The sequence below is a fragment of the Eretmochelys imbricata genome, chromosome 8, assembly GCF_965152235.1.
Source record: "Eretmochelys imbricata isolate rEreImb1 chromosome 8, rEreImb1.hap1, whole genome shotgun sequence".
Classification (NCBI taxonomy): domain Eukaryota; kingdom Metazoa; phylum Chordata; order Testudines; family Cheloniidae; genus Eretmochelys; species Eretmochelys imbricata.
Window position 1 is genome coordinate 16,570,234 of NC_135579.1, and position 27,244 is coordinate 16,597,477.

The 27,244-nt window shown below is 42.1% G+C and overlaps 1 protein-coding gene across 3 annotated transcripts in view; it reads left to right on the forward strand.

Moving 5' to 3' along the window:
* ARHGAP26 (Rho GTPase activating protein 26) overlaps positions 1-27,244 on the forward strand; it is a 317,439-nt gene that overhangs the window by 181,611 nt on the left and 108,584 nt on the right. For all 3 annotated transcript variants that reach the window (XR_013346871.1, XM_077824357.1, XM_077824358.1), the window contains one exon: positions 5,235-5,340. Coding sequence is in view for 2 of the 3 variants with exons in the window: in XM_077824357.1 (XP_077680483.1) it covers positions 5,235-5,340 (106 nt within the window). In the remaining variant the exon portion in view is untranslated. The remainder of the gene's footprint in view (positions 1-5,234; positions 5,341-27,244) is intronic.

Sequence of the window (27,244 nt, forward strand, 5' to 3'; positions counted from 1 at the left end):
TATAACCCCCAGATCCTTTTCAGCAGACCTAGCCAGCTATATCATTGTTTCTTGTGCATTGGCTTTTGTTCTTGTGCATTGGCTTTTCTTCTCCTTAAGTGCAGTACTTTGCACTGTATTTATTGAAATTCTTTTTGTTGATTTCCAACAAATTCTCCAATTTGTGAAGGTCATTTTGAATTCTAAGCCTGTCCTCCAAAGCGCTAGAAACTTCTCCCAGCTTGGTGTCATCTGCAAATTTTATAAACATGCTCTCCGCTCCAAGCTATCCAAGTCATCAATGGAAATATTGAATAGTACCAGACCCAGGACAAAGCCTGGCAGGTCCCCTTACATATACCCTGCCAACTCCCACCCCGTTTGACAGCAAACCATTGATACTCTTTAAGTATGGTCTTTCAACAAGTTTTGCACCCATCGTATAGTAATTTAATCTAGACTTCATTTCCCAAGTTTGCTTATGAGAATGTCATGTGTCAAAAGCCTTACTAAAATCAAGATCTATCATGTCAACAACTTCCCCCCATCCAGTATGCCAGTTACTCTGTCAAAGAAGAAAATTAGGTTTATTTTGCATTATTTGTTCTTGACAAATCTATGTTGGCTATTACTTAAACATAAGAATGGCCCTACTGGGTCAGACCAAGGGTCCATCTAGCCCAGTATCCTGTCTTCCGACAGTGGCCACTGCCAGGTGTTCCAGAGGGAATGAACAGAATAGATAATTATCAGGTGATCCATTCCCTGTTGCTCATTCCCAGCTTCTGGCAAACAGAGGCTAGGGACACCATTCCTGACCACAACTAAAGATCTAACTCTATCATGGAGGTCACGGACTCCATGACTTAAACAGACCTCTGTGACTTCTTCAGCTTCAGCGAAAACAAACCTAATCAATGGCAGGGCTGGAGCAGCTGTCAGCCTCAGCCCAGGAGCAGTGGTGAGGCCAGAGGAGTGGCCCCGGGCCACCAGATCAGCCCCCAGGGCCAGAGCAGGGGCCACTGGAGCAGGGGCAGCAGTCAGGACTGAAGCAGCAGTCAGCATCTGCCATTGTAGGAGCAGCGGCTGGAGCTGGAGGTCAGCCGCCGGAGCAAAAGCCTGGGACCGGGTCAGCCCCCGGGGCTGGAGCAGGAGCAGCGGTCAGGGCCAGAGTAGCCCCTGGGACCAGCGGTCATCTCCTGCCACAGGAGCAGCAGCCAAGCTGGGTCAACATCACAGGAGGAGTGGCAAAGCTGGAGCAGAGGCCAGTGGTCAGCCTCCAGCGGGTTCCGACTGTTAGTCTTTCCTCCCCTTTCTGCCCCCTGGGGTATTTTTAGTAAAAGTCACGGACAGGTTGTGGGATTCTGTGAATTTTTGTTTACTGCCCGCGATCTGTCCGTGACTTTTACTAAAATACCCCCATGACAAAATCTTAACCTTATTTATAACACTGATGTCTAGGACCTTATGAACGTAAGTTGTACCACTTTAATTATATTGGTATCATTGGTGTAATTAAAGCGGTACAATTCTCCTACTGCGGATGCAGCTATACCAGTATCAAAATGCTTATGCTAGTACAGCTTATTCCCGCACAGCACCTTTGTATCAGTACAACTGTGCTCCCCCTAGGCGTTGTAGCACAATAACTACTTCAGTTAAAAACATCACGCACCCTAATCAAAGTAGCTATCAGTACGAAATGTGCGTGCAGTTCAGACTTACAGGTGACAGTAGCACTTATTAGGCAGTGCTTCTCCATTAGTCTAATTCAATCTGTGCTGTCTTCAGAAGTCCGTCTTTATCATCCTTTCTTGCACTGCTTTTCAACTGTCCTTCTGTTTTACCATTGAGGTTCATAGTTCTGATCAGCTGTTATGTAGCAGTTTGGTTCTAACTGCAGTGAAGATACAGCCCCATGAAATGAATCCCCCACTCATTTCAGCAGCGATAGTGACAAGTGGATGTTAGCCATTGAAGTCTCGTTATAGAACACAGACGCGTCCCAAATTCCTACTACAGTTATAGGAAGGGTTGGTACAACCGCCTACTGAGATTGCCTGTCACTTCCCATTTTTAGACTCCGTTTTCAGTTGCCTATAATTTTGTCACACTTAACTGTTTGAGCATAAATTTTCCATGAAGTGTGTACCTCAGGCTGATTTTTTGGGGAAAATTTCAGCTAAATTGGGTGCCTCGTTTCTGAGAATGAGGCAAGGGAAGAATAAGGGTTTTCTTTTTTTTTTTCCCATTTTAAAAAGTTCTTGTTACCTTTTCTTTCCAAAGCTCTAGTGCCACCATACTTTTTAGGAGGACTTGAAATTTGGTAAGGGGTGTCAGTGGGTAGCTTTTGCCGTCCCCATGAAAATCTGCCCAAATTTGGCCAAGTTGTAAGCCTTTCAAAAATTGTAGCACGTACATGCTTGGTGGAGACTTCTTCGATTTTAGCCTCTAAACTCCCCAAAGATTCATCTGTTCTATACATGCTCCACCCCCTCACCTCCTCACAGGAGTGTTGTGAAAATAAATTCACTAATATTTGCAAAGCACTCAGAAATGAAGTGATGAGTCTAGGAAGAGAAAAGTCTATGAAGAAATAACAGGTTTCAGAGTAGCAGCCGTGTTAGTCTGTATTCGCAAAAAGAAAAGGAGGACTTGTGGCACCTTAGAGACTAACACATTTATTTGAGCATAAGCTTTCATGAGCTACAGCTCACTTCATCGGGTGCATTCAGTGGAAAATACAGTGGGGAGATTTATATATACAGAGGACATGAAACAATGGGTGTTATCATACACACTATAAGGAGAGTGATCACTTAAGATGAGCTAATACCAGCAGGAGAGCCGGGGGAGAAGAAAACCTTTTGCAGTGATAATCAAGGTGGGCCATTTCCAGCAGTTGACAAGAATGTCTGAGGAACGGGGGGGGGGAGGGGGCAATAAACATGGGGAAATAGTTTTACTTTGTGTAATGACCCATCCACTCCCAGTCTCTATTCAAGCCTAAGTTAATTGTATCCAGTTTGCAAATTAATTCCAATTCAGCAGTCTCTCGCTGGAGTCTGTTTTTGAAGTTTTTTTGTTGTAATATTGCAACTTTTAGGTCTGTAATCGAGTGACCAGAGAGATTGAAGTGTTCTCCGACTGGCTTATGAATGTTATAATTCTTGACATCTGATTTGTGTCCATTTATTCTTTTACGTAGAGACTGTCCAGTTTGACCAATGTACGTGGCAGAGGGGCATTGCTGGCACATGATGGCATATATCACATTGGTAGATGTGCAGGTGAACGAGCCTCTGATAGTGTGGCTGATGTGATTTGGCCCTATGATGGTGTCCTACACAAAGTAAAACTATTTCCCCATCTTTATCCCCCCCCAGTTCCTCAGACGTTCTTGTCAACTGCTGGAAATGGCCCACCTTGATTATCACTACAAAAGGTTTTCTTCCCCCCCCCCCCCCCCCACCCCTCGGCTCTCCTGCTGGTATTAGCTCATCTTCTGTGATCACTCTCCTTACAGTGTGATTGATAACACCCATTGTTTCATGTCCTCTGTGTATATAAATCTCCCCATTGTATTTTCCACTGAATGCATCCGATGAAGTGAGCTGTAGCTCACGAAAGCTTACGCTCAAATAAATTTGTTAGTCTCTAAGGTGCCACAAGTACTTCTTTTCTTTTTATGAAGAAATAAGCAATTCTGTCTTCAGTACAGAGGGGGAATAGTGCTCAGTAAACAAGGCCTAGGGCCACACATTGAACAGTGAGGAGAAATCAAAATATTGAATAGCTGCTCATTAAGTGAGCACTGTCCATTTTGTGCACTGTATGAGGCAGGGGCTCTGTTGGGTGGGTAATTATGGTAATTGCAGACCTTATTAGATATGAAGGTGTTCAGTGCTGTTCTTAGATATTGAATGGTTAGTGTTTGGGACCAGGAATCAGGACTCCGGTTCCCTTATTTCAACTCTGTCACTGACCTTGGGCAAATCACTCAAATTCTCTATGTTTCAGATTTATTTCTGTTGCCTTCTAAACTCACAGGGCCATTGTGAGGGTCAGTTAATTGTTTGTAAAGAGTTTAGCATCCTTGAATCTCAAAACAAGTAATAGGTACGTAGCTGCTGATGTTGCTAGTCTTTCATGTGGTATATTAATGTGCTGAAATGACTCCATTTGAACCTGCCCTTCCTGGAAGGGAAAGGGAGGGTGAAATATCCAAAGAAGGGCTTTTTACAAGATGACTTCCAATGACTTTCTCACCAAAGGCCTCATGCTATAAATGAAATGCAAATATTGAGATATTTCCACTTTTGTGAATGAAATAAGGATGACCAGTTGTCAAAACCTTTCTAGCTATCGGGCTAAAGATAACCTTATGGAGATTGAACATGTATTATACAAGCACATTCAGCTGCTTTCTCTGTTGAAACAAGCCAAATGGTAGCCACTTGAATTACAATCAGCCTGGTCTCTGGTTGTAAGTGCCTTGGCTTTGCTTGGCATTTTGTCAACCTCCATCCTCGGTCCATTAGTTCACCCTTTTGGTTTGTGTGTCCCTTTTTTTTAGAAACTTTTTTTCATCATTGGGGACTACATGGGTAAAAAGAAACCTTAGAATTTTGAGGACCCACAGTGCAGCTGAATAGAGAGATGATGCAAAACCAGGGGTTCATGCTAGAGTTGGTCAGAAATTTTTCAACAACTGTTTTTTTGGGAAAATGTCAATTGTCATAACCAAAACTTCAAAGACAGATACCCCTTCTTCTCCCACACCCCCCCACATCCCCCGAGTAGCCAGTAGCCTGGTGATTACAATGTGGAAGATCCAGGTTCAAGTCTTTTCTTTGCCAATTTCAGTCTCTCCTGTGGGAGCTGTTCCGCTTAGTATAAATAATTAAATATTCCCCGCAAGATAGACTTAAACCTGAGTCGCCTGCACCTCAGTTGAGTGCCAAGTCTGTCTGGTGCAACAAATATTTAATTATTTATCTAAAATGGAAAAGGTCCAACAGGAGGGATTGAGAGACAGAGACTGACTTGGTAGCTCGACTATTGTCCATTCCGATCTCTGAAATCTTGAAAATCTTCACGGGATGGGTGAACCATTTCCCGCCCAGATGTATTCAAGACACCTACATCTCTGATTGAATCTCTGTCCTGATCTGGGTGGTTTATTCTGTTTAAAAAAAAAAAAAAAAAAAAAAAGCAGGTAGCCGATGGAATAATCTCCTTGTTACCCAATGTAGAGCTGGAGAATCAGGAGTCCAGAATCTCCGAGATCCACAGCCTTGTTCATCGGCTCCCAGAAAAAAACAGACAGATGCTGCAGATGCTCACGAACCACTTGGCAAAGTAAGTGTATGGCTTTGAGATACTTCCTTTATTCTCTACAAGTTAATAGTCCTAGGAAAAATTTCTTGCGTCTGTGTGGGGTCTTGAGTCAGATCTGACTGCATCACGGTAACTGAAAACCTGTGTGTGAAAGAAGCATTAATGCAAAGAAGGAATGGAGGAGATGCAGTAGGCAAGAAATCCTAGCTTTCTGATGGCTGTATATGATCACTCAGCATTTGTGGTGCTTCAGTCCTACATTAACCACTTTATTGCTGTGTTGTTGTTTTAGATAGAATGCACGTGCTGTGCTGATGGAAATGTGCCATTGCTTCCAATGGCATGTTAATAGGTGACGGTTGTAGAGGGGTTGCGATGGAGAGGCCAGTGTGATGCGGGTTGAAAGCAAATCAAAATTATAAAGAGATCAGAGTCATCACAGTGGTATGGAGGACTACCTCTCCACATCATATATATTGTCCCTATGCAGCCTGATTCATCACACTGCCAGTGCTTCGGTCACCGTGAAACGTTTTGGGGCAGAAGGTTTGGTAAAGTTTTTATTTCAGTGATGGGGTGGCCGGTAATCTGCCCTCATAATTGCCATAGAGCTCATTGGTTATTGTTTAAAGAAGTGAAAACACCACCTGGAGTGACTGAGCAGGTCACATGCCAGCTTCAGGGATAGGAGATCATACCTGGCCATTCCTTCACCATGTATACAGGAAAGGTTAGCAAGGACTTGAGGAAACATTGGAATGAGTTAAGCGTAGGGTGACCAGATAGCAACTGTGGAAAAAACGGGACAGGGGGTGCGGGGTAATAGGCGTCTGTATAAGAAAAAGTCTCCCAAAACAGGTCTGTCCCTATAAAAACGGGACATCTGGTCACCCTAGTTAAGCGGGCTGTAAATAAAAATTTGGGAAAGCATAAAGCTATCTATTTAAATAAAAAACACTTGAAATGTGCTTACCAAAAAAAAAAAAAAAAGACACCAGATGCTTTCTTACGACCTTTGTGCCGGTTCTGTGGAACCAGAGCAAGGCTGTTTAAAAAGCAGAAAAGCTGGTTTAGATCGTAGTTTCAAAACCTCAGATGCTTACAGGCCCAAGCCAACGGACAGGGAGTTCCAGCTACTTCCACCAGCCAAATATGCACAAGGAGTCTCATGACTGCTTCAGTGCTTTGCATTATTTTTTTAGTGGTTGTTGTTTTATTTAAAGGAAAACTCGTATTTAGTCACTGTGGTATTCAGAGGGGGGAGGGAAGGAGCCAGGAGAGCATAGTGGGCTTTGTGCTGTTTTAGCAGAGCTTTGTTAAGAGGGAGAAGAGATTTAAAAACAAACAAACAAATAATATGTGTGGGGCAGACTTTGTTATTTTTCAGGGTAAAACGCCGTTAGCAGTTTTTCCCATTACCTAGCTCCTCCCAGGGAAAGGCAGAAAGTCACTATAACTAAAGGCTGCTTTGCTTCTTTTTTGTTTTTGTTTTTTGGAATTGGAATATTGAGCTAAAAGGGCCTGCAAAGACATTCACTGAATTCTAGAGAGCATTGCCTGCATGTGCTTGCTAATATTAATAAATAGCTGTATTGTTTTGCTTATAAATAAGAAGGTATCCATTGCGGTTGGGGTCACCCTGTCAGTAATTCCTGAGACACAATCAGGTTATAGGTTTCAGAGTAGCAGCCATGTTAGTCTGTATCTGCAAAAAGGAAAGGAGTACTTGTGGCACCTTAGAGACTAACCAATTTATTTGAGCATAAGCTTCCATGAGCTACAGCTCACGTCATTGGATGCATGCAGTGGAAAATACAGTGGGGAGATTTTATATACACAGAGAACATGAAACAATGGGTGTTACCATACATACTGTAACGAGAATGATCAGGTAAGGTGAGCTATGACCAGCAGGAGAGAAAAAAATCCTTTTGTAGCGATAATCAAGGTGGGCCATTTCCAGCAGTTGACAAGAACATGTCAGGAACAGTTGGGGGGAAGGGGGAGGGGAATAAACATCGGGAAATAGTTTTACTTTGTGTAATGACACATCCACTCCCAGTCTTTATTCGAGCATAATGTAATCGTGTCTAGTTTGCAATCAGGTTATAGGCTCTCGTCAAATAGCCAGCACTCATTACAGTCCTTCTGTCATCCTCACATATGAAAGGTTTCAGAGTAACAGCCGTGTTAGTCTGTATCCGCAAAAAGAAGAGGAGGACTTGTGGCACCTTAGAGACTAACACATTTATTTGAGCATAAGCTTTCATGAGCTACAGCTCACTGAATGCATCCGATGAAGTGAGTTGTAGCTCACGAAAGCTTATGCTCAAATAAATGTGTTAGTCTCTAAGGTGCCACAAGTACTCCTTTTCTTTTTTTCTCCCATATGAAAGTATTTCTTCTCCCACATTGCTATGTGTAGCCCCTTTGTCTAGTGAAGCTCATGTTGCTGTACTAAAAGACGCTTTCCCTCTGGCCTGGAGGCACCATCTCTAGGGATAGAGGAAGATAGTTCAGTCCCTTCAGCCTGTTCAGTCTGTGACCTCACTGCTGAGGCTGTTGACAAGGGAGATAAGTAGTGCCAGTGGCAACCTTCGGTGGGATAAATGGGTGTGCAATTGATTTTAAGCTTTATCCTTCACTTAGTATCTGCAGAGGATAGTTGGGGCAGATATTGTGTGTGTGGGAGCCGTGGGAAGAGAAGGGGAAGTGTGGATGTTGAGGATGATTTATGGAAAGGGAAAGATGGCAGTGTTTTAGGGCTAGGAGATACAGAGCAGACAGGATTCTTTTAAAAAAAAAAAAAAAAAAAAAAAAAATCACCTTCCAGTGGGTAGAAGAAATCATCCCCTGGATTGTGAATGCACTTTGCTAATGCATACACTGCATGATTTGCACACACAGAGGACCAGTGTCTCTCCCAATTTCTCAGCAAAGATTTAATAGTAGAGTGTGGCAATGAGGCTTCAGGTTACTGAGACTTGCTACTTTCACAAAACACACTAAATAGTATCTTTTGCTAGAGCATTACAAAGGTCTCTAAATATGTGTAAACTGCATTGGTCAAATAAATGAACAGGGCTCCTCTTGAGCTATATTATATATGATGCATAGTGTTTGTTTTCTAGCTAATTTGCAATAGAACTCTTAGCAATTAATGTGGACTAGCAGGGTTCTACTATTAATAAAATTGCTAATACAGTTGATACATTTGACATGGCAATTATTAATTAAAAAATTAAAGATCAGTTTCTCATAAGCATCTCTAAACTCTTAGTAAGTGTGAAGAAGCTCATTACCTAGGAAATGCTAAAACACTGACCTTAGCTAGAGGAGTGGTTCTACTAGAGCTGGACTCTTAAATGCGGGAGGCTGGGTGTGGTAAGTGGTACTTGAGAGTAGAATACTGTTTTCAGTCCCCACCTGCTTTGTACATACACACAGGGACAGAAACAGACTCTTCAAACCCTGGGCGAAGGTGGGTTTTGCTTTTGGGCTATATGACTACTTAAAAGAAAGTGGAAAAAGAAAGATGCAGGCGATGGAAGGGTGGGTGTGGGGGAATGCACAGAAGAGAGCAAACCATAGATAGGAGAAAGGGAGAATGAGAAGGCTAGAAACAAAAAATTAGGTAGATTTCAGCTGCTAGATTAGTACGTTTTACTTTATTCATGTTGTTGCATATATTTTTGTTTGTTTTTCCAGGCAGTTTTATATTCTAATCATTTAAAATGCACATGTGCAGCCTAAATTAGGACTGTTTCAACAGTAACCAAACACTGTTTCCTCTTCCCTCTTGCCTTTCGCCTTTCAGACCCAGTTTTCTTGGAACATACTATCAGGTTAATCTTTGGTCCATTAATAGTTTAAACCTGTATTTTTCCTTCACAGACACACACTCACTGTTTTTGTGATGAATCTAGCTTTGATTTACTGTTACTATAGGAGGATAGTGATGTTTGTTGTGATTTACTTAGGAGTATCTCTGTAAGAGGCAGGGATAACCCATGCTGACTTGAACTGTCCCAAAGTTTGCAGCTGTTCTGGTCTATGTCAGCAGGAATTTACCACCTAGCATTTCAGCAGAGGCATCTATAGTCATTACAGTGACACAGATGACCTGTCAAAGTGCCTGGGGTTTCTGTTTCAAAGGTGGTGTGAAAGCTGAGCAAAGAAGCTTAACTGAAGTCCAAAGCGTTTTAATAAGTAAAAGGTTAAAAACCAAAAACGGTCTTGTGAACACCTTGTTACTGTTTGAGTTATAGGATTCTCTATTGTTTAATCCATCTGTTACATCTCAAACACTTTCCTCAGAGGGTTCCAGGGTTTATGGAGGAATTATGCTAGGCGAAGAGCAGGTGCAGAAAATGAAATTTAAAAAGCGTTCAATTAAATAGAGTATTGCATGTTTCAGGAGGATTCCGCCATCCCTGCACTCTGTTTAGAGTTTGGTGGATACATTGTGACTAATTTTTCCTAATAAAAATGGTGTAGTACTTTAGTGCTGGCATTTGACATTTGTTTCTTCACAGCAGTTTGGCTGGAAAGTCATTTTTCTTTCAGTTGTATGGAAATGTCTGTTACAAAATAGGCCACTGCAGTGTTAGAATTGTGCCAGGGCTGAGCCCTGTTAGTTCAAGACACAGCCCTGGAATGTCTCGTGAGTGGCGTGAGTGTGTGTTGAGGAGGTTGTGGTGGGGTCAGGATAAAATAAAATTGATCTTTCCCCCCTGTAGCTTTTCCATTTTGGTATCTGACACAAGGTTGTAATTTTGATACTGTTACAGTTGTCCACTTGGAAGGGCCAAAGACTGTTATGCATAGAAACACAAACAAGCAATTATATTAAAATTTTTTGAAATCTGTGAAAAAATTTTACAACTTTTTTTTTTTTTTTTTTTGCAAAACAGCAGAACGAGTTTAAAAACATTTCTTATAAAATCAAATGGAGTTAAAGCTCCTTGTAGAAAAAAACTTCTGGGATTTTTCTTCTTTCTGGGGGGGAAGAGAGGCAGCAGTTAATCTGCTATCCTCCACTCTGGTAACCAAATGCCATCTAGCAACTCGCTTTTTCTCGTATATTTTTAAGCCTTTTTGTCACTTAAATCCCTCTTGGGCCCTAACACCTATCCTTAGGGTTGGTCTACACTGAGATTTTTGCCCTAGTTTGAACACTTGGATATCAGTATAAATGCATAAACACTAGAGGATCACACTGATTTAATCAAACAGTTTTTTCTTCTACCAGTTTAGTTAAACCAGTGCAAAGCAGAGTGTAGTCAAGCCCTTTGTTGCCAGGTGTCCAAGAAACTGTGCTGATTACACTACGTCTCAATCTCTGGAACCAGATTTCACTCCTTCCCCCCTTCTTCCCCCCCCTCACCCTCCTCCGCCCCCGCCCAGTGTTTAAATAAGGAGTAGATGCTTTGGGGATACAGAACAGGAAGATTTTGATCCATTTACATTTCAGGAATTAGAATTTTTAGTCTCATTGATTTATTTTTATGTCTGAGAATTTTTTGTTGTTGTAGCTGCGAGAACCATGCTCATTAATAAATACTTTGTGGTTCTATAGCACCTTTTTCATCCAAGGCTCCTGAGGCGATTTTGATGGTGTTTCCCCTTGAGACTCATATCACCCATTGCTGTTTGTCTTTCTGTCAGCAAACATCTCCTGTCAGTCTGAGGCAACATACTTGCCATTTTCTCTGGGCTGTGCATCTATTTCCTTTACTTGTGAAAGCTCAAAACAACTAAATGTATCGTGTCTAAAGTGTATGTACGTATATTTAGTAGAATTAATTCTCTTTAATCATTCACAGCTGCAACCTGACCAATGGAGACTTGCTCCCTGTGCTTTTGCTACAGAAGTGTATTTTTGGCTTTCATGTTCTAACCAACACAGTAGTGATCTCTACCTGTAGTACAGATTGTTCTCAGCCTTCGTTTCCGTTGGTTCTGCAAGGCAGCAACTCTCTGATGTCAGCCAAGAGTGGAGGTTACACAGAGATCTTTTTACATTATGGCTCGCTAACCTGTAAGTGTGGGGCTGTGCTAGAATGAAAGAAGATAGGAGGATGGGATGTGAACTGGAAGTAGAATAAAACTAATTCCAAACACTTTTATCAAGGTTTTAAATCATTTTCTTACTAAAGGGTCATTGGCAAGAAAGTCCGTCAGGGCCATGTGCTCAAATATAATATAGCATTGCTGTATTGTTTGTTTTGCATAAGTCGTATCTTTGACTGGGTAGCATATATACTCTTTGCACTTAGGGGAAATGAACAATGCTGCAGGCCTGCTTTTGGGCAGACCGAAATATCCTGGTAGAGGCCATGTTCCCCCTTGGTATTGAGTATGGCACTTAAGTCTACACTTTCAGCAAGTGACTAGATCAATAAATCCTCTCACTGAGGCACCCGTTCAGGAAGATGAGCTGTTGCAGGGGTTTTTACTTCGGAGGCTTTTTCCCCTAAAGGTGCAGCAAGCAATCAGGCGGCGGCTTCTTGACCTGGCTGGCTCTGATTTCATCCTCCTGGCTGCTGTTTGTGATGCTGATTGGTAACTGTTCATTTGTTGAGTTTATGCACTGCTTCCAGAAAGCCATTCTTGTCTAGTTTTAGAGTAACAGCCGTGTTAGTCTGTATTCGCAAAAAGAAAAGGAGTACTTATGGCACCTTAGAGACTAATCAATTTATTTGAGCATAAGCTTTCGTGAGCTACAGCTCACTTCATCGGATGCATCTGATGAAGTGAGCTGTAGCTCACAAAAGTTTATGCTCAAATAAATTGATTAGTCTCTAAGGTGCCACAAGTACTCCTTTTATTCTTGTCTAGGACAGTCTGGAAATTTCCACTTGTCTCTGGGGCCTTTCGGTTGCTTCTCTCTCTCATACGTTCTCTCCCCAAATGTCCCCAAAAGTGGACAAAAGAAAATAGCAAACCAAACTCTCTGGACTTTGCATGGAAAAATTAAACAGAGTTCCTCCTTCTTTTGCTGTTGTCTCTTTCCCACTTCAGTGGGAAATTTTAATTTTGCCAGATATTCATGTACTAATCCTTTGGACTGAGACCTATTACAGCCCTGGACTGAGATCTGGACCTGCTCAAGTTCATGATTAACTCCTGGGAGAAATCTCAGTTTATGATCTCCTCGGTGCTTACTCCAACTGTGGAATAAGAAGAGAGTCGCCCCATTAGAAGTAATCGTAGTTCAAACATAGGTTAATAAAAGCTCATTAGACTGCTTCAGTGTTGTTTAGTTCTGTGCCCATCCTGGCTGATATAAATGGTAGTCAGCAGGCATATCAGGAACTTCTTTTTGCCCTGTCTCCTAATATAAGAACAAGAGATAATGCAATGAATTTGAAAGGTGAAGAATTTAAAAATAAGAAATAATTTTTCTCACAGTGCATAATTGGACTGTGGACCTCATTACCACAGTATAACATTGAAGGGCAAGTAGTTAGCAAGATTAAAAAAGGGCTTGGAGTTTTACATGGATAACAATAGTCAGCATTTTTATAGTAAATACTTTAAAAATGTTTTGAAGGCATATAGAAGCTTATGCTTCAGAGTTTAAGCAAATCTTTAACTACTAGGATTTAGGAAGAAAGTCTCTTTGAGGGCAGATTATCCCAAGTCTGCCTACTGCAGGGTTTTTTGCACCTTCCTCTGAAGCATCTAGTGCTTGCCACTGTTGGAGATAAGATACTAGATTGGATGGACCATGGGACTGACCCAGTCTGGCAATTTCTGTATTGCTGTGTTGTTTCAGACTCAGCTGAATGTATAGGCCCTTTAAAACAGGTGCCTATTGATTGTTGACAGTAGATCTCTGATTTCTTGGAACACACTGGGGTTCCCACACTGAGCAAGCTTTAATGTTCAGTATTTTTGTGTGAGAAGTTTCATGTAAAAGTTCAAAACAATTAAATTTGTGTCCGATTTGCATGATGATCACTGAGCACGTGCAGGCACACCTGCCCTTGGAATGAGATTATAAGCACTTGGTGAAAGTTGCCACACCAACCTTTGTGCCCGCCAGGGCTTTTCCTTTGGGTAGCCCTGCACCAGAGTAGTTATAAGTGCTAATGTCAACTTTCAGTTTTGTTGTTCTTCCCCAAGCTAGTAATATAACATTATTAGTGGCTTCATTCTCTTGATTGAAGGAGATAATATACCAGAATGAATCCAGAGAGCAATTAACAATGGAACGCATGGTAGCTAGCCAAAAACAATTGCAGAACTGAACACTTGATGTGGTCTGGTTTAGTTACAAAACTGCATATAGAAAGTATACACCTTATGTGTATGTGTGCACATGTGTGCATATATAAAATACAAATGCAGGCAAGGGCTTTCAAAAGTAAATAGTGATTTTCAGTGCAGTGTGATACCTTAAGGGGGCTTCATTTGCAAAGGGTGAGTGCTCAGGGTTCTGGAAAATCAGGCCTCTTTCAGAGGTCTTACGTTGGCACCCAAAAAGTGTGGCACCCAGAATTACTAGTCACTTTTCGAACTCTTAATGGGCACGTGCACACACTCCGTGAGTGAGAGAGAGAGAGAATCCATCTTCTGACTAAAAAATACCTTTAAATATGTAAGAGACTAGGTGGAGTGAGGTAATATTTTTTTATTTTTCTGTTGGTGAAAGAGACATGCTTTTGAGCTTGAAGTGTAACTTTTGTAAGTTTTATTGTTATAACTTTTCCTTTCCACATCTCTCTTCCTGCCTATGGAACTCTGTTCCAACTTTTTACATCCAGTGTGTTGAATTAGCAAGTAGCACTTCAGTCTGTGGTATTTTTAGGGCTATCCAGGTTAAGGGCTCACTGTGGAGAAAACTGTTGGAGGATTTGCTTTTAAAAAAAATACTCTTGATTTGGCAGACAGAGAACTCGGTATTCAAAAATACTCTGTTCCCTACATAGTAAGTCTCCTTTCTTTTGCCAGGAATTTATGAGCTGATGTGAAATTGGAACACTTTGCTCCAGCGTGCCATATTTTTTTCTACTGTTTATTTTTTTCTTAATTACATTTTTAATTAGTTTTAATGATGGTGGAAGGTGCCAGATTTAATAACTCTGGTCTTGAAAACCAGCCGGACAAGTCTGGGTAGGAGTTGGAGCCAGATGGAGCCAACAAAGGGGATAGAACACATAGGATGGCAGAGAAGGTGGTAGGGTTTCTCTGCCTAACAGGAGAGTGTAGTCATCCTGCAGCACTCTGAACCCCATAAAGATTAAAGAGTTTGGGCTTAAGAAGATGGCAGAAGAATCCAAAATAAAGTTAGTAGTATTTTTCTGTAGCTAATGTCTGTTTCCCCTCGCCTTCCCAATTGGCGGGTTGAAGGGGGGCAGCAGGGAAAGTCCAAGAGGAAAGAGAGAAGCAGAAGTAACAATTAGCATGTATTTAGTCCCTTTATCTCAGGGGTTTTTTGACACCTTTTATAGACACTAACTTATGAATCCTCACAATATCCCTCTGAGGTAAATGTTATCCCCATTTAACAGATAGGGAAACGGAGTCACAGAGATGAAGTGACTTGCCCAGTGGCACATCGAGTCAGTGGCAGAGCTGGGACTTGCACTCAGAACTCTTGATTTCCAGTCACATGCACCAGTGCATTTGCTTCAATGAGACCTCAAAACAGACAAGAGAGTGCCAATCAAAAGCTACGTTAATCAGAAAATAATGCTGGTTCTTCAATGGAAGGATACTCGTACTAAACCATCCTGATTTACCAAGCTGTGGTCATGAAGCAAGCCACAGTCGAATCTAAACTAAATCCTTCTTCTAGCAAGGGAGTTGACAAATAACATCATAGACCAGTGATTATGATCAGAGGCAATTGATCTAAATGAACAAATAATAATTGATTTCTATATTGTGCCTGTCCATGCAAATTATATACACGTGTAGTACTTTTGCAGTACAGCCATCTCTGGGGTTGGAAATAGCAGCAGGTGAAGAACAGCGGAGTAGGGAAATTTAGATTGTTGACTCCAAATAGAACCGTTGCAAAATGTGCATTGACTCATGAATGCTCACCCCCATGGACTAAAGCATTTAAAAATCTATCTGAAAGACCTCCATTTAGTAAGCGCTGTGGAATATAATTTTATTTACTCAGAGGGATAAAGGGTTGTGTTTCCCTTCCTAGGTTTAAAACCTGTCATTCCAAGAAACTCTTTCAAACCATCCCCTTGGGGTACTTGCTAATTGGAGACAAGCCCATTAAGCGTTATAATAATGCTTTTGATATTAAGGTTTTGAGTTTATTAGCACTCACAACAAGTTACTTTCTTTCTTTCTTACTTCTGAGTGGCAAATCTAAAACAGCAGAACCAGTTCTCTGTGACTTGAGTTGCAATGAAGAACGAAGGCAATTGGAAGATGGAGGCCAAGCGGAGAAATCTGGAAGTGTGAAGGCATTGTGCATGCTAGATAGAATGGATATGAAAGTAATTGCTTAACTGAAGCTTGCAGTATATTGTCATGCAGCTTGTCATTCACAGATTCCTATGAGAGGCATGAAATACTTCAAGCATGCTCCTCCTCTTCCATCAGGTTTGGGTTTGTGAGGGCTTTGGTTTGTTTCAAAGTTGAAGTGGCAGAGGTTGAGGAGATCATTGTGAAGATTAGTTTGAAATCTTAGAGCGACCACTTTGTGTGGCTAATTTAATTATTGAATTTAACTGAAACCACCTGCAGCTGCTGTAAAAAGACAAAGAACATCAAGGTCCATATTTATTTCCCTTGCAGTGCCTCTTATAGGGAACCATTTCAGCTGCCAGGCTTGTTTAAACTCTCACATATTTTAAACATTAACAGAATTTGCACGTTTTGGTTTCCAACATTTCAGCTCCCTTTGCTTTTTTGGTTTTTCTTTTAGCCCCTCTATGGGATGTTTTACTTCTCGCCTATTTCATTGAGGTTCTAGTTTCTTGTACAGTGGAACTTCCACAGAAATTCAGAGTAATGTTGCTGGCAGTTGTTACATATGGAATACATTCCTGGATCCCATGCAAACAACTAAACAAACTATCCAGAATGCTGTGGTAACCCTTGAGTCTAAAATCAGATTTTGGAGTAGAATAGTCTACTGCTTGGGAGCCAAATGTTGAGATCCTGGCTTATCCCTTACTCAGGCAAACTCCACCTGAAGATGATGCAACTTTACATAGGTAAATTGGGGTTCAAGATGAATTAGGACCTCAGGGTGTGGTGTTTTAGTTAGCAAACAAGGTGCAGAGGAGAAGATAGTTAGTGCTAGGGAAACCCAGAAACTCAGGGAGAGGTGATATTTCAAAACCAGGTCAAACTAGTAGTCACTGAAAGTCGTAGCATCTGGTTTTGGTTACCTATGTGAAAATGTTCGGAAGGTATCGATCCAGTTCCTATAGGAAAGTGTCCACATCAAGTGCATCTATTCCATGATTGGTACTACAGATATTGGCATCCCTATCAGGCTTAGAAGGGCCTAGAATTGAAAGGGCAATGACTAAATTACCTTCTTGCCCACAAAGAGATGTCCTGCAGGCCAGAGTCTGGGATGCATTGGTTCATAAACCTGCTGCTGATGTTCTGCAGGTGAGCAATAAAAGGGGTTGGACTGTCAATCCAGCACTTTCAGAATTGCTCTGTTTTTAAAAAAAAAAATTACAAATATTTAGTAATACTTGAGAGTGCTAGCTAATAGAGATGGCATACATGGTAAGAACTGGAGACTGTTGGGTAGTCTAGTAACAGAACAGGCTTGGATCAGACAATGTTAAAATTCTGCCAGATACTGTGTTTATTTCCTGTTGCTCTTTGCATTTTAAGAGACAGATTATATTTTTTACCTTTAAAATGTTTTCTTCTTTGTGACTATAAATTACTTTGTTAGGGTTTTTTTTTCTTCACTTCAGTAATGCTATATTGAAAGGGATTTGGGAACTTCTGTAACTGGGTTTTAGGATTATAACTAAGAGGTAGAACATAGCTGACTTTCTCGTTCTTAAAACTACTCATTTTCATGAAAATAATAATGCTCAGTTTGTGCACTCTTTTTGGACCTTGGCATGGAGTGGCACCTTAAAGGCTTCTACAGATCATGTCAATACCCACCCCTGGATCTCAGTATATCAGTCCAGAATGAGCCTAAAATTCAGAAATTGGAGACCTGATAGTCATACTCCAGAAGTCAAGAGGGGGCTTCCAGCAGTTTGCTGGGGAGTCTGTTCTATCACCTTATAGATCCTATTGCTAGGAAACTTTTCCTGATAGTCGTCCTATGCTTTCCTTTTCTCAGCCCTATCCAATTACTCCTATTCACATCTTCTTCTGCTCCCTCCTTAACATTTGCATCCTTCAGATCCTTGACAGCTATTACATCTCCCCTCTTTTCAAGCCTTTTTCTAAAATGCACATTTGTTAATTTCAGTTGTTCCAGGACCACACTAGTCAAGGTCTTTGAAACCTGCTATTGGCTTATCATAGTGGTATTCAGATGAGGGTATGTCCTGTAGAGATTAAAGATTTTTGTCAATGCTTTGAGATGCAAATTCCTTGTCATGAGAATAAGTCTCTTCATCTCTCCATGTTTTTACTTGATTCATGTCAAATTGGATTAATTGTTGGTGCAGTCTTGTACTTATGATCCGATTGTTCATTTGTCATTTTACACAACACTATAGATATGCCTGGTGCTTTCCAGGCAAATGAAGTACACCTATGGCTGAAGTTCCCTTAACTTTGTTATAGAGTTTCCAGTCACGTGGAGTGGTGATGGAGAAGATGGGGAAAACTTGTGAGAATCAAATCAAGGATTCTGTACTCTCCGAAGTCTACTTTGATTTTCTTTCAAAACACTAGAGATATATACGTTCAAAGGTCCCTTGCTCTAACTGCATGCAGAGTTGATAAATGAGATTATTGTACACATTTATTTTCAGGAAGTTTTTGATATGAATTTTGATTTGAGACAGAGTGGATTGAATCTCAAAACAGTCAAGATTAGGCTCTGCAGAGGTGATGCTTGGAGACCCCTAACCATGAGTAGCTGGTCACAGACTTCATCTGAAATGTAAAGTTGAACAGAGTTTTTCACTGACACGTGGCTAGGGACATCAATTATGAGCTTAGAAGTCTCGCCCCCAACCTCCCTGCACATACTTTTTCATTTGGATCATATAAAAGAAGAAGAATAGTCATGATAGACCAAATACTTTATACCTTATTTAGGAATAACATGCAGTCACCTCGCATGAGAGAACCATCTAAGTGGAGTCAACCCAGCCCTCTCCTGCTGGTGTCTTGCAGTAGTATGTTGGAGTCTTGCTATTATGGATGTTAGGTCTTCCCTCACCGCACTTAGGAAGGAAAATCAGTGAGGAAAACAAGAAGACATGAATGCTGAGGAGAAATTGCCTTATTTTGCCTTGCTCAAGAAGGTGAGAGATAGGGTGAGGAGAATCCTTCCTCACCTCTGTCGTTGCTGAAAAACCCGATGTGGGAGCCTCGTGTTCCGGAGTTCTTATTTTAAGCATAATTCATTCACCTCTTCTCTTCCCCATTCTACACTGCTGGCAGAAGCTGCATCTGCATAGAATGTCTGCTGGGTAAGGGCCAGCTGCATGGGTTGAAGCTGCCCTGTTTTTGAAAGCTTGCTACATTTTAAATTCATGAATTAGGAAGTTTAACTGTGAGGCTTTGGGTAGAAGTGGATTTTAAGACTGTCACCTCTCCCACACCTAAGTAGACTCAGGATGGGTGTTAACTTATTTAACTTGAATTTTATTTTGTCTTCCGAACTGAGAAATGCTTCAATGGCAAACCTGCCCACAAGCCATTTCAAAACATGACTAATTGGTGTTAAAGTGTTTAAAGTTTAGTCCAGAGCGAAGGAGAAGCAGAACCATGAAGACCTTCCTCATTTGAAAGCCATTCTTTGGAAATGGCTTTTTTTTGCTTGGTGTCTAGCTTATGACACCCATAAAACTTTGATAACCCCATGCAGTTTGCTGACAAAATTATATATGCAAGGAGTGTGGGAGGAGAGTACAGAGGCAATAAAATATGCAGCATCGATGCTGATATGTTAGCAGTTCTTTCCCTTTCCCCCAGCCACATCCTGTCTTCTATCAGGTGTCTTTTTAAAAACTCGGCTGATAAAACTGTCATAAAAGCCTGACACCAAACAAACTTCATGAATTATTTATAGCCTAACAAATGGCAATGGATTCAATGCTCCAAGAAGAATCTGGCACAGGGAATCCTTGTGTGATTGCCATTTGCACAGAATCCCTGGGCTAGACTGTGTGAAATAAAGAAGAAACCAAACCTGTTTCTTTCCTTTATTTTACTGGAGGGAGGGGGAGAGGGGTTAAATATGAAATTCTGATGGGGGGGAATTCCCCTAGTTGATAAAAATGTATTTTAATGATTTGGTTTCCTGTAATATGTAAACCAGCAACGTTTTGCTCCAATTTTACAGATAAACTTTTAACCTCCTACAGCATTGCTATATTCAAAGACTTGGGTTTTTTTGCAAAACAGCACACATCTGCAGGCTAGAATAGCTTTTTTTTTTCTTCCTGTGACAACTGACCTTCAGTCTCCATACTACTTCTATTCATAGGGGAACTTGCACTTTCTGGAAGAATCCCAGAATTGTCCTCTACAGAGGAATACACTCAAAAGATCTCCCAAGGTTTTGATTGACAATTTTTTTGTTCCAGCACCTTAGTCCCTGAAGCAATTGAGTGGGACAGGTCTTTATTCTGTGGAGCCTAAACTTGCTTTGGGGATGTGTGTGTGGACGAGGATAGACTAGCTACGCTCATGGCCTCTGCACAGCTGACTCCACTCCTCAAACACTGCCTCCCAGGCTGCATTACCTTCTTGCAGACAAGGGAGAAAAATCCCCTTTTGTTTAATGTATTGTCTGAAGATTCTGCTTAGAGTTTTGGGGTTTTTTTAAAAAGGAGATGATCTTCCTGAGGGGAAAATAATGTAAAACGCTCAATTAAATGTACTCCAAAAGGTGTCGGTCCTTCCCACTTCCATTTCTTTGATTGTCTCCTATTTTGTTTCTTAGCCTCCTTTCTGTACAATTTATTTTCATCTCCTGCGTCCTCCTGGTTTCTCCTTCCTTGAAAATAAAGCTCCTTCTCCCGTCATTATTTTCTGAAGGGCAGAGCATCAATCTCCTCTCCTCTCATTATTTTTGATCCCATTTTCCTATTATGGTCTCTGTCCTTCCATATTCTGATGTCAGCACCCATTTATCTCCTGGGTTTGCTCTCTTCCCCCTTTCCCATCTTGCTTCTGCCTCCTCCTTTCCACACTCTCATTTCCTCCTCTCTCCCCTGCTCACTTTCTCATTTCCATCACTGTTCCTGCTTCTCTCTTTTACCCCAGGCCTATGGTTAGCAGAGAGAGAGGTCTGGATTGGCTTGGTCATTCCACCAAGTAAATGGGAAAGACCTTGTGACTTAACAGGTACCATCCAGACTGAGCAGCTGTGTCACCCTCCCCTCTAACATGGAGTGCCTTTTACAATGCTTTGCTGCTGTAATCTCCGGCCTGGACAGCTCTCAAACAGCCTCCAGCATGCAAGTCACTCCCAGCTATGTCTGTGAGTGTGCTGCAGCCAGCCAGCCAGCCACCCCTTGGCTCTTACTTGGTTATACTGCAGGGTGATGCCAACATGCTTCCAGTCTTTGATTTTCATCCAGAAATGTATGTCCTGTATTGCCCAGACCTCTCCTGTTCAACACAAGTTTATATAAAGTCTGTTACTTCTTTAACAGAAATAACATGCACACAACTTGCCACTCCAAATGGAGTTTCCCAAACACTTCCATTTAAACATACTGGATTAGATAAAACAATAAACAAGTTTATTAACCTCAACCAGAGAGATTTTAAGTGACTACAAGTAATGAGGCATAAAAGTCAGAAATGATCACAAGAAAATAAAGTTTTAATGCTGCTGGTGCCTCACTTAACAAATTATGTCAGATTCAAGCAACGTTTCTCACCATATGCCTTCAGCAGTTTTACTGACCAAATCCTCTAGGTCACGACCCCTTCTGCAGTCCAGCGCTGCTTCCTTTGTCCTTCAGGTGCTGTGAATGCAGCGGGGGGGTGGAGCTTGAGATGTTCATCCCTCATTTTTATAGTCACTCCCCCTCTTGAACAACATTTCCAGCAGAGATTCAGGAGACAAAGAGTCTATATGGAAGGATGTTCCCTGCTTCTTTTTCCTCAACTGTTTGAGTGTCCTTTGTTTCCTTTGCTTGATTATTCTGTTCACTGCTTAAATGCACATTAAGCAGATCACACATTCGTTTTTTTAAAGACAGTTCTGTTTGCCAACCTCAGTTCGGAATATGTGTTAATAACACCATACAGTGGAATCTTATAACTTCACATACAATGTTGCTGCACACATTTTATCAAGACAATAATGACCAGCAAATTATGAGTTTTCAGATGATCTCGGTACAAAGTATGCACTGTGAGATGTAAAATAGTGTGCAGGGTATGGACAGGGGTGCATTCTGTCACAGGCCTAGAGGAGGTTTTGGAACAAATGTATATATTAGACCAGGGGTCCCCAACAAGGTGCCCGCGGGTGCAATGGTGCCTGCCAGGGCAGTTGTGTGTGCCCGCAGGACAGCACGCCACCGAAATGCCACTGCCGAGCGTGGCCGCTGAAGAATCGCCCACCGAAATGCCGCCGAGAAGCATTGCCATATTTTGGCAGTGGCACTTCTTGCCGCTGCCACTTCTCAGCGGCATTTCGGCGGTGGGGTGTCTGGCGCCCGCCACAGTCTTCTGGGAATAGAAATATGCTATTCCCACAGAAAGGTTGGGGACCACTGTATTAGACAGCAGTAAGTCACCAGGACCAGATGGCACTGACCTAAGGGTTCTGAAGAAACTCTAAATATGAAATTGAAGAACATTATCTGTGGTACGGAACCTATAATTTAAATCAGCCTCTGTACCAGATGACTGATTGGTAGCTAATGTAACGCTGTGTTTTTTGTTTTTTTTTAAATGCACCAGAGGCGATCTTGGCTGGGAATCCTAACTTCAGTACCAGGCAAATTGGTAGAAACTATATAGTAAAGAACAGAATTATCAGACACGTAAATGAACATGATTTGTTGGGGAAGAGTCAACACGGCTTTTGTAAATGGAAATCATGCCTCCCCAATCTATTAGAATGTGGACTGGGGATGATCCAGATGATACAGTGTACTCTGACTTTTAGAAAACCTTGGACAAGGTCCTACACCAAAGGCTCTTAAGGAAAGTAACGAGTCATTGGATAAGAGGGAAGGGCCTCTCCTGGGTCAGTAACTGCTTAAAAGATAGGAAACAAAGGGTAGGAATAAATGGTCGGTTTTCACGATGGAGAGAAGTAAATAGCGGAGTTCCCCAAGGATCTGTACAGGGATCTGTTCAGTGTAGTCATAAATGATCTGGAAAAGGGAGGTAAACAATGAGATGGCAAAATTACTTAAGATAGTTAAGTCCAAAGCTGACTGCAAAGAGTTACAAAGAGATCTCACAAAACTGGATGACTGGACAACAAAATGGCAGATTAAATTAAATGTTGATAAATGCAAAATAATGGACTTTGGAAAACTGTAATCCCAACTATACATACAAAATAATGGATCTAAATTAGCTGCTACCACTCCGAGATCTCAGAGTCTTCATGGATAGTTTTTTTGAAAAATCTGCTCAGTGTGCAACAGTAGTCAAAAAAGCTAGCAGTGTTAGGAGCCATTAGGAAATAAGATAGAAAATATCATAATTGCACTATATAAATCCATGGTATGCCCACACCTTGAATACTGTGTGCAGTTCTGGTTGCCCCATCTGAAAAAATATATACATATATATTAAAACTAGAAATGGTGCAGAGAAGGGCAACAAAAATGATTAGAGGCATAGAACAGCTTCTATATGAGGCAAGATTAAAAAGACGGGGAATGTTCATCTTAGAAAAGAGGCGGCTAAGGGGGCATATGCTCCAGGTCTATAAAATCATGAATGGTGTGGAGAAGATGAATATTATTTACCTCTTCACATAACACAAGAACCAGGGGTCACCCAATGCAACTAATAGGCAGCAGGTTTAAAACAAATAAAAGGCAGTACTCCTTCACACGATGCACAGTCAACCTGTGGAACTAGTTGCCAGGGTATGTTGTGAAGGCCAAAAGTATAAATGAGTTGAAAAAGGAATCAGATAAGTTCACAGAGGATAGGTCCATCAATGGCTTTTAGCCAGGATGGTCAGGGACGCAACCCCATACTCTGGCTGTCCCTAAACCTCTGAGTGCCAGAAGCTTGACGACCGGGGATGGATCACTCGTCTGGGATTGCCACTGTCAGAAGACAGGATAGTGGACTAGAGGGACCATTGGTCTAACCCAGTATGGCTGTTCTTATGTAATGGTAGCAATCTTCACTACCTTTTCCACCATCCATAGCACCATGGAGCAGTTAGAGCCAGCTGTTCCCTTCACTTTTTGGGGTCCATTCCCCCTTCCACACACCTCTTTTTAGTGAACTGAAAGTAGCATGCTCTCTCGATTTGCATGGAGTATGGATATCTGGGGATATCTCACTTAATCAATTCCCTGCCATGGCAGGGGCCTTGGTCTTTGGTGCACCTCAGTCCAGCTGCCTGTTTTTTCTCTGTGATGCACAATAGTTTAGTCTCTTGAGGGCTATTGGTCTAACAGTAGTTGTTAGGCTTGGTATGGAGGTGACTGGCTTGTGGTTAGTGGCCTGTGATATACAGGAGGTCAATCTAGATAATCTGATGGTCCCTTCTGGCCCTAAACACTCTGACTCTATGAGCAGAGGGGTGTCTTTCCTACTTCAGTTGCTGAGCTGTTCTAAACTAGGCCCCGAGCTGAGAACAAATGCTCCACGTTGACAAGCCGGTCTTTTGACATTTTTTGGTATGACTAAGAAGCGATAAAGACCCTTGCTGATTTCTCCCTGTCCATGCTATTTCAGAATTAGGGGCAATTCACGTAGCTGGAGTTGTGTGGCATAGATCGATTTACTGTGGTAGTGTAGACATAGCCTAATGCAGGCTAGTTCCTACCTGTTCTGACACCGCACTGCGCCCCAGAAGCAGCAAGCAGCAGGTCTGTCTCCTAAGTGGGGGGAAAAGGGGCCATGGGCCTCCACGTGCTGCCCCTGCCCCAGGCACTGACTCCACACTCCCATTGGCCGGGAAGCGGCCAATGGGAGATTGGGGGGGGGCAGTGGTGCCTGCGGGCGAGAGCAGCGCAGAGCTGCTTGCGCGCCTCCGCCTAGGAGCCAGACCTGCTGCTGGCCACTTCCGGAGCACAGTATGATCCACGGTGCCAGGACAGGCAGGAAGCCTGCCTTAGCACCCCCCGTGCCACTGACTGGGAGCCACCTGAGGTAACCCTGCACCCCAATCCCCTGCCCCAGCCCTGAGCCCCCCAACCCAGAGCCCCCTCCTTTACCCCGAACCTCTCATCCCCAGCCCAGAGCCTGCACCCCCAGCACAGAGCCCTGACCCCCTCCCCACCCCAACCCCTTGCCCTAGCCCAGAGCCCCCTCGCACACCCTGAACCCCTCATTCCTGGCCCCACCCTGCAGTCCGCACCCCAACCCTCTGCCCCTCCCACACCCCTCCTCTCCAGCTCTGTTGGGTCATGGGCATCAACCGTTTTTTTCAACTGGGTCTCCAGAAAAAAAGTTCGAAAACCACTGGTGTAGGCCACCAAATCATTTCTTGTTACTAAGGTCCTTTGGTCATTCACTTGCATTAACATACAAGATAATGTGAGAGAATAATTTTTTCTTGTTGCTTCTGAGCTGGCTCTCAGTTGTGAGTTACTACTAATGTCTGACACGAGACAGATTGCGGCTGGAGAGTCCTAGGAGCTTCACACTGTGTTTAGTGCTGGCTGTTCTCAGGGTGTGCTTTTTGAAAGCTCATTTATTGCAAGTAATCCCTAACTCTTATTTGTTTTCTGTCCTTCAGTCAGGTTTCAGCATGTTATTCAGCAGCTCTGTAGATGTTTTTAACACATACTTGCTCTTCAAATTTTTGCATTTCACAGTGGCGCGTGTAGGTTTTTCTTATTTGAGTGGTGCAATTAAAACATTAATTCCGTTTTCAATGTTCCATGTATTTTATACAGAAGGTGACTTTTCTGGGGAGGGCGGATTGGGGAGAACAGAGGTCATAGAACATAATAGCTGTGCATTTTTGTTGGGGCTTGCCATATGCTCCGTGCGAAGAGGGAGAAAACTGCTGCTATGGCAACAGGTGTTAGAAGTGTGGTTGATTGTGTGGTTCCAGTAGTATACAGCAGTCTGGAGTGCTGGCAATAATAACTGTAAGCATAGGAAGCCATGGGTGGATTCTATCATTACTATTATTGGGTATTTTTTAAAAAGAGAAAAAATCTTGATCAATGAAATGAACTGAAGCTGTAAATAAATGCTGCGCTCCTGCACCTTCAGCCAAAAGGAATAAAAAGCTAAACAAGGACAGTAAGGGCTAATGTGTTTTTATTTTGTTGCAAGATTTTTTCACACCAGGTTTCTTCTCGTGGCCTTTCCTGAGCATCTATTAATTTGGTGTTTTACGTTTCAATAGTAAGGCAGGGTTTGTAAAAGTGAGTGTAATAGTCTTGGGGGGGAAATTCTTCCTGACAAAATAATAAACGCTGTCATACAAATACACTCACTTTATTCGACACAATAATTGTGGGATCTCTTATTTCAAACACAGCAATAATGCTGTTTTCAGATGATGTGTTCTGGACTATGACCAGAATAGTTTTTGTATCACTGCTGGTGAACTTCTCCAAATTCCTTGCCCATTTGATATATACCCTTTGGGGAAACTGCTGTGAACATGAGATGTCTGCTTAGCTTATAGAAGTGGTCTTCTCTCGGGACAAGAAAATAATGGTAACTCTCAAGGCTCAGTGACTCAATTGTGAACCCACAGTATGGTTTGGATGCAATTGGTATGAAAAGAAGTCAGCTGGGGTGTATAGGAGGGGAAATGAGAATCACCCTCCCTTACTGTTTGTTCGTGCTGTCTGTTAAAACCTGATTAGTATGAGATCTATTGATTGACAATGACGTTCCCTCTATGCTAGAGAAATGTGGATGTGTTTTCCTGTACTGGTCCAGGTCCAGTATGGAAGCTGTAGTGTAGACAGGGTATAGACATTTTTCTTGATGTCTCTGAAGGCAACTCCCAGTGGCACATGGAATATCATTTGTGTTATACAGCACCCTCCATAAAGCCTAGCATCTCAAAATGCTTTGCAAAGTAATGAGTTAGATGCTGAGAAACTGAGCAGCTATTATGCCCTCACTGATAGGTTCCACAGAGCCTTAGACCAGGGAAGTTATATTGCATTAAACTAACGGTTTCCCAGGGGCTGTCTCCTCAAGTACTAATATGAATCAACTCTCAGAATGCTTCTCGGAGAGAGGACAGCAGTACCCTTACCTCTGGAACATTACATATGAATATCAGTCTCGCAGTGCAGTGCCACAAGTTAGAAGTGCCAACCTGCAGGTGCAGCCTTAAAGTGAAGATTCTTTTACCCATCTCTGTTGGCTTCCCAGATGGAAATAAAACTATTAGTTGGAATTTGAGATCAGATCCTTGCCTTACCCCTCACTCCCAGCTACTCTGTGCCACCTCCTGCATAGGTCACATTGCTGCTTGCTCTCTCCATCCTGGGCTAGTGGAGTGACCCTCTGTCAGGGTTTCCCCCTAAGCTTATTTTGACCAGCTTAGGTTAAAAACTTTCCCAAGGCACAAATTTTGCCTTGTCCTTGAACAGTATGCTGCCACCACCAAGTGATTTAGACAAAGAAGAGGGAAAGGACC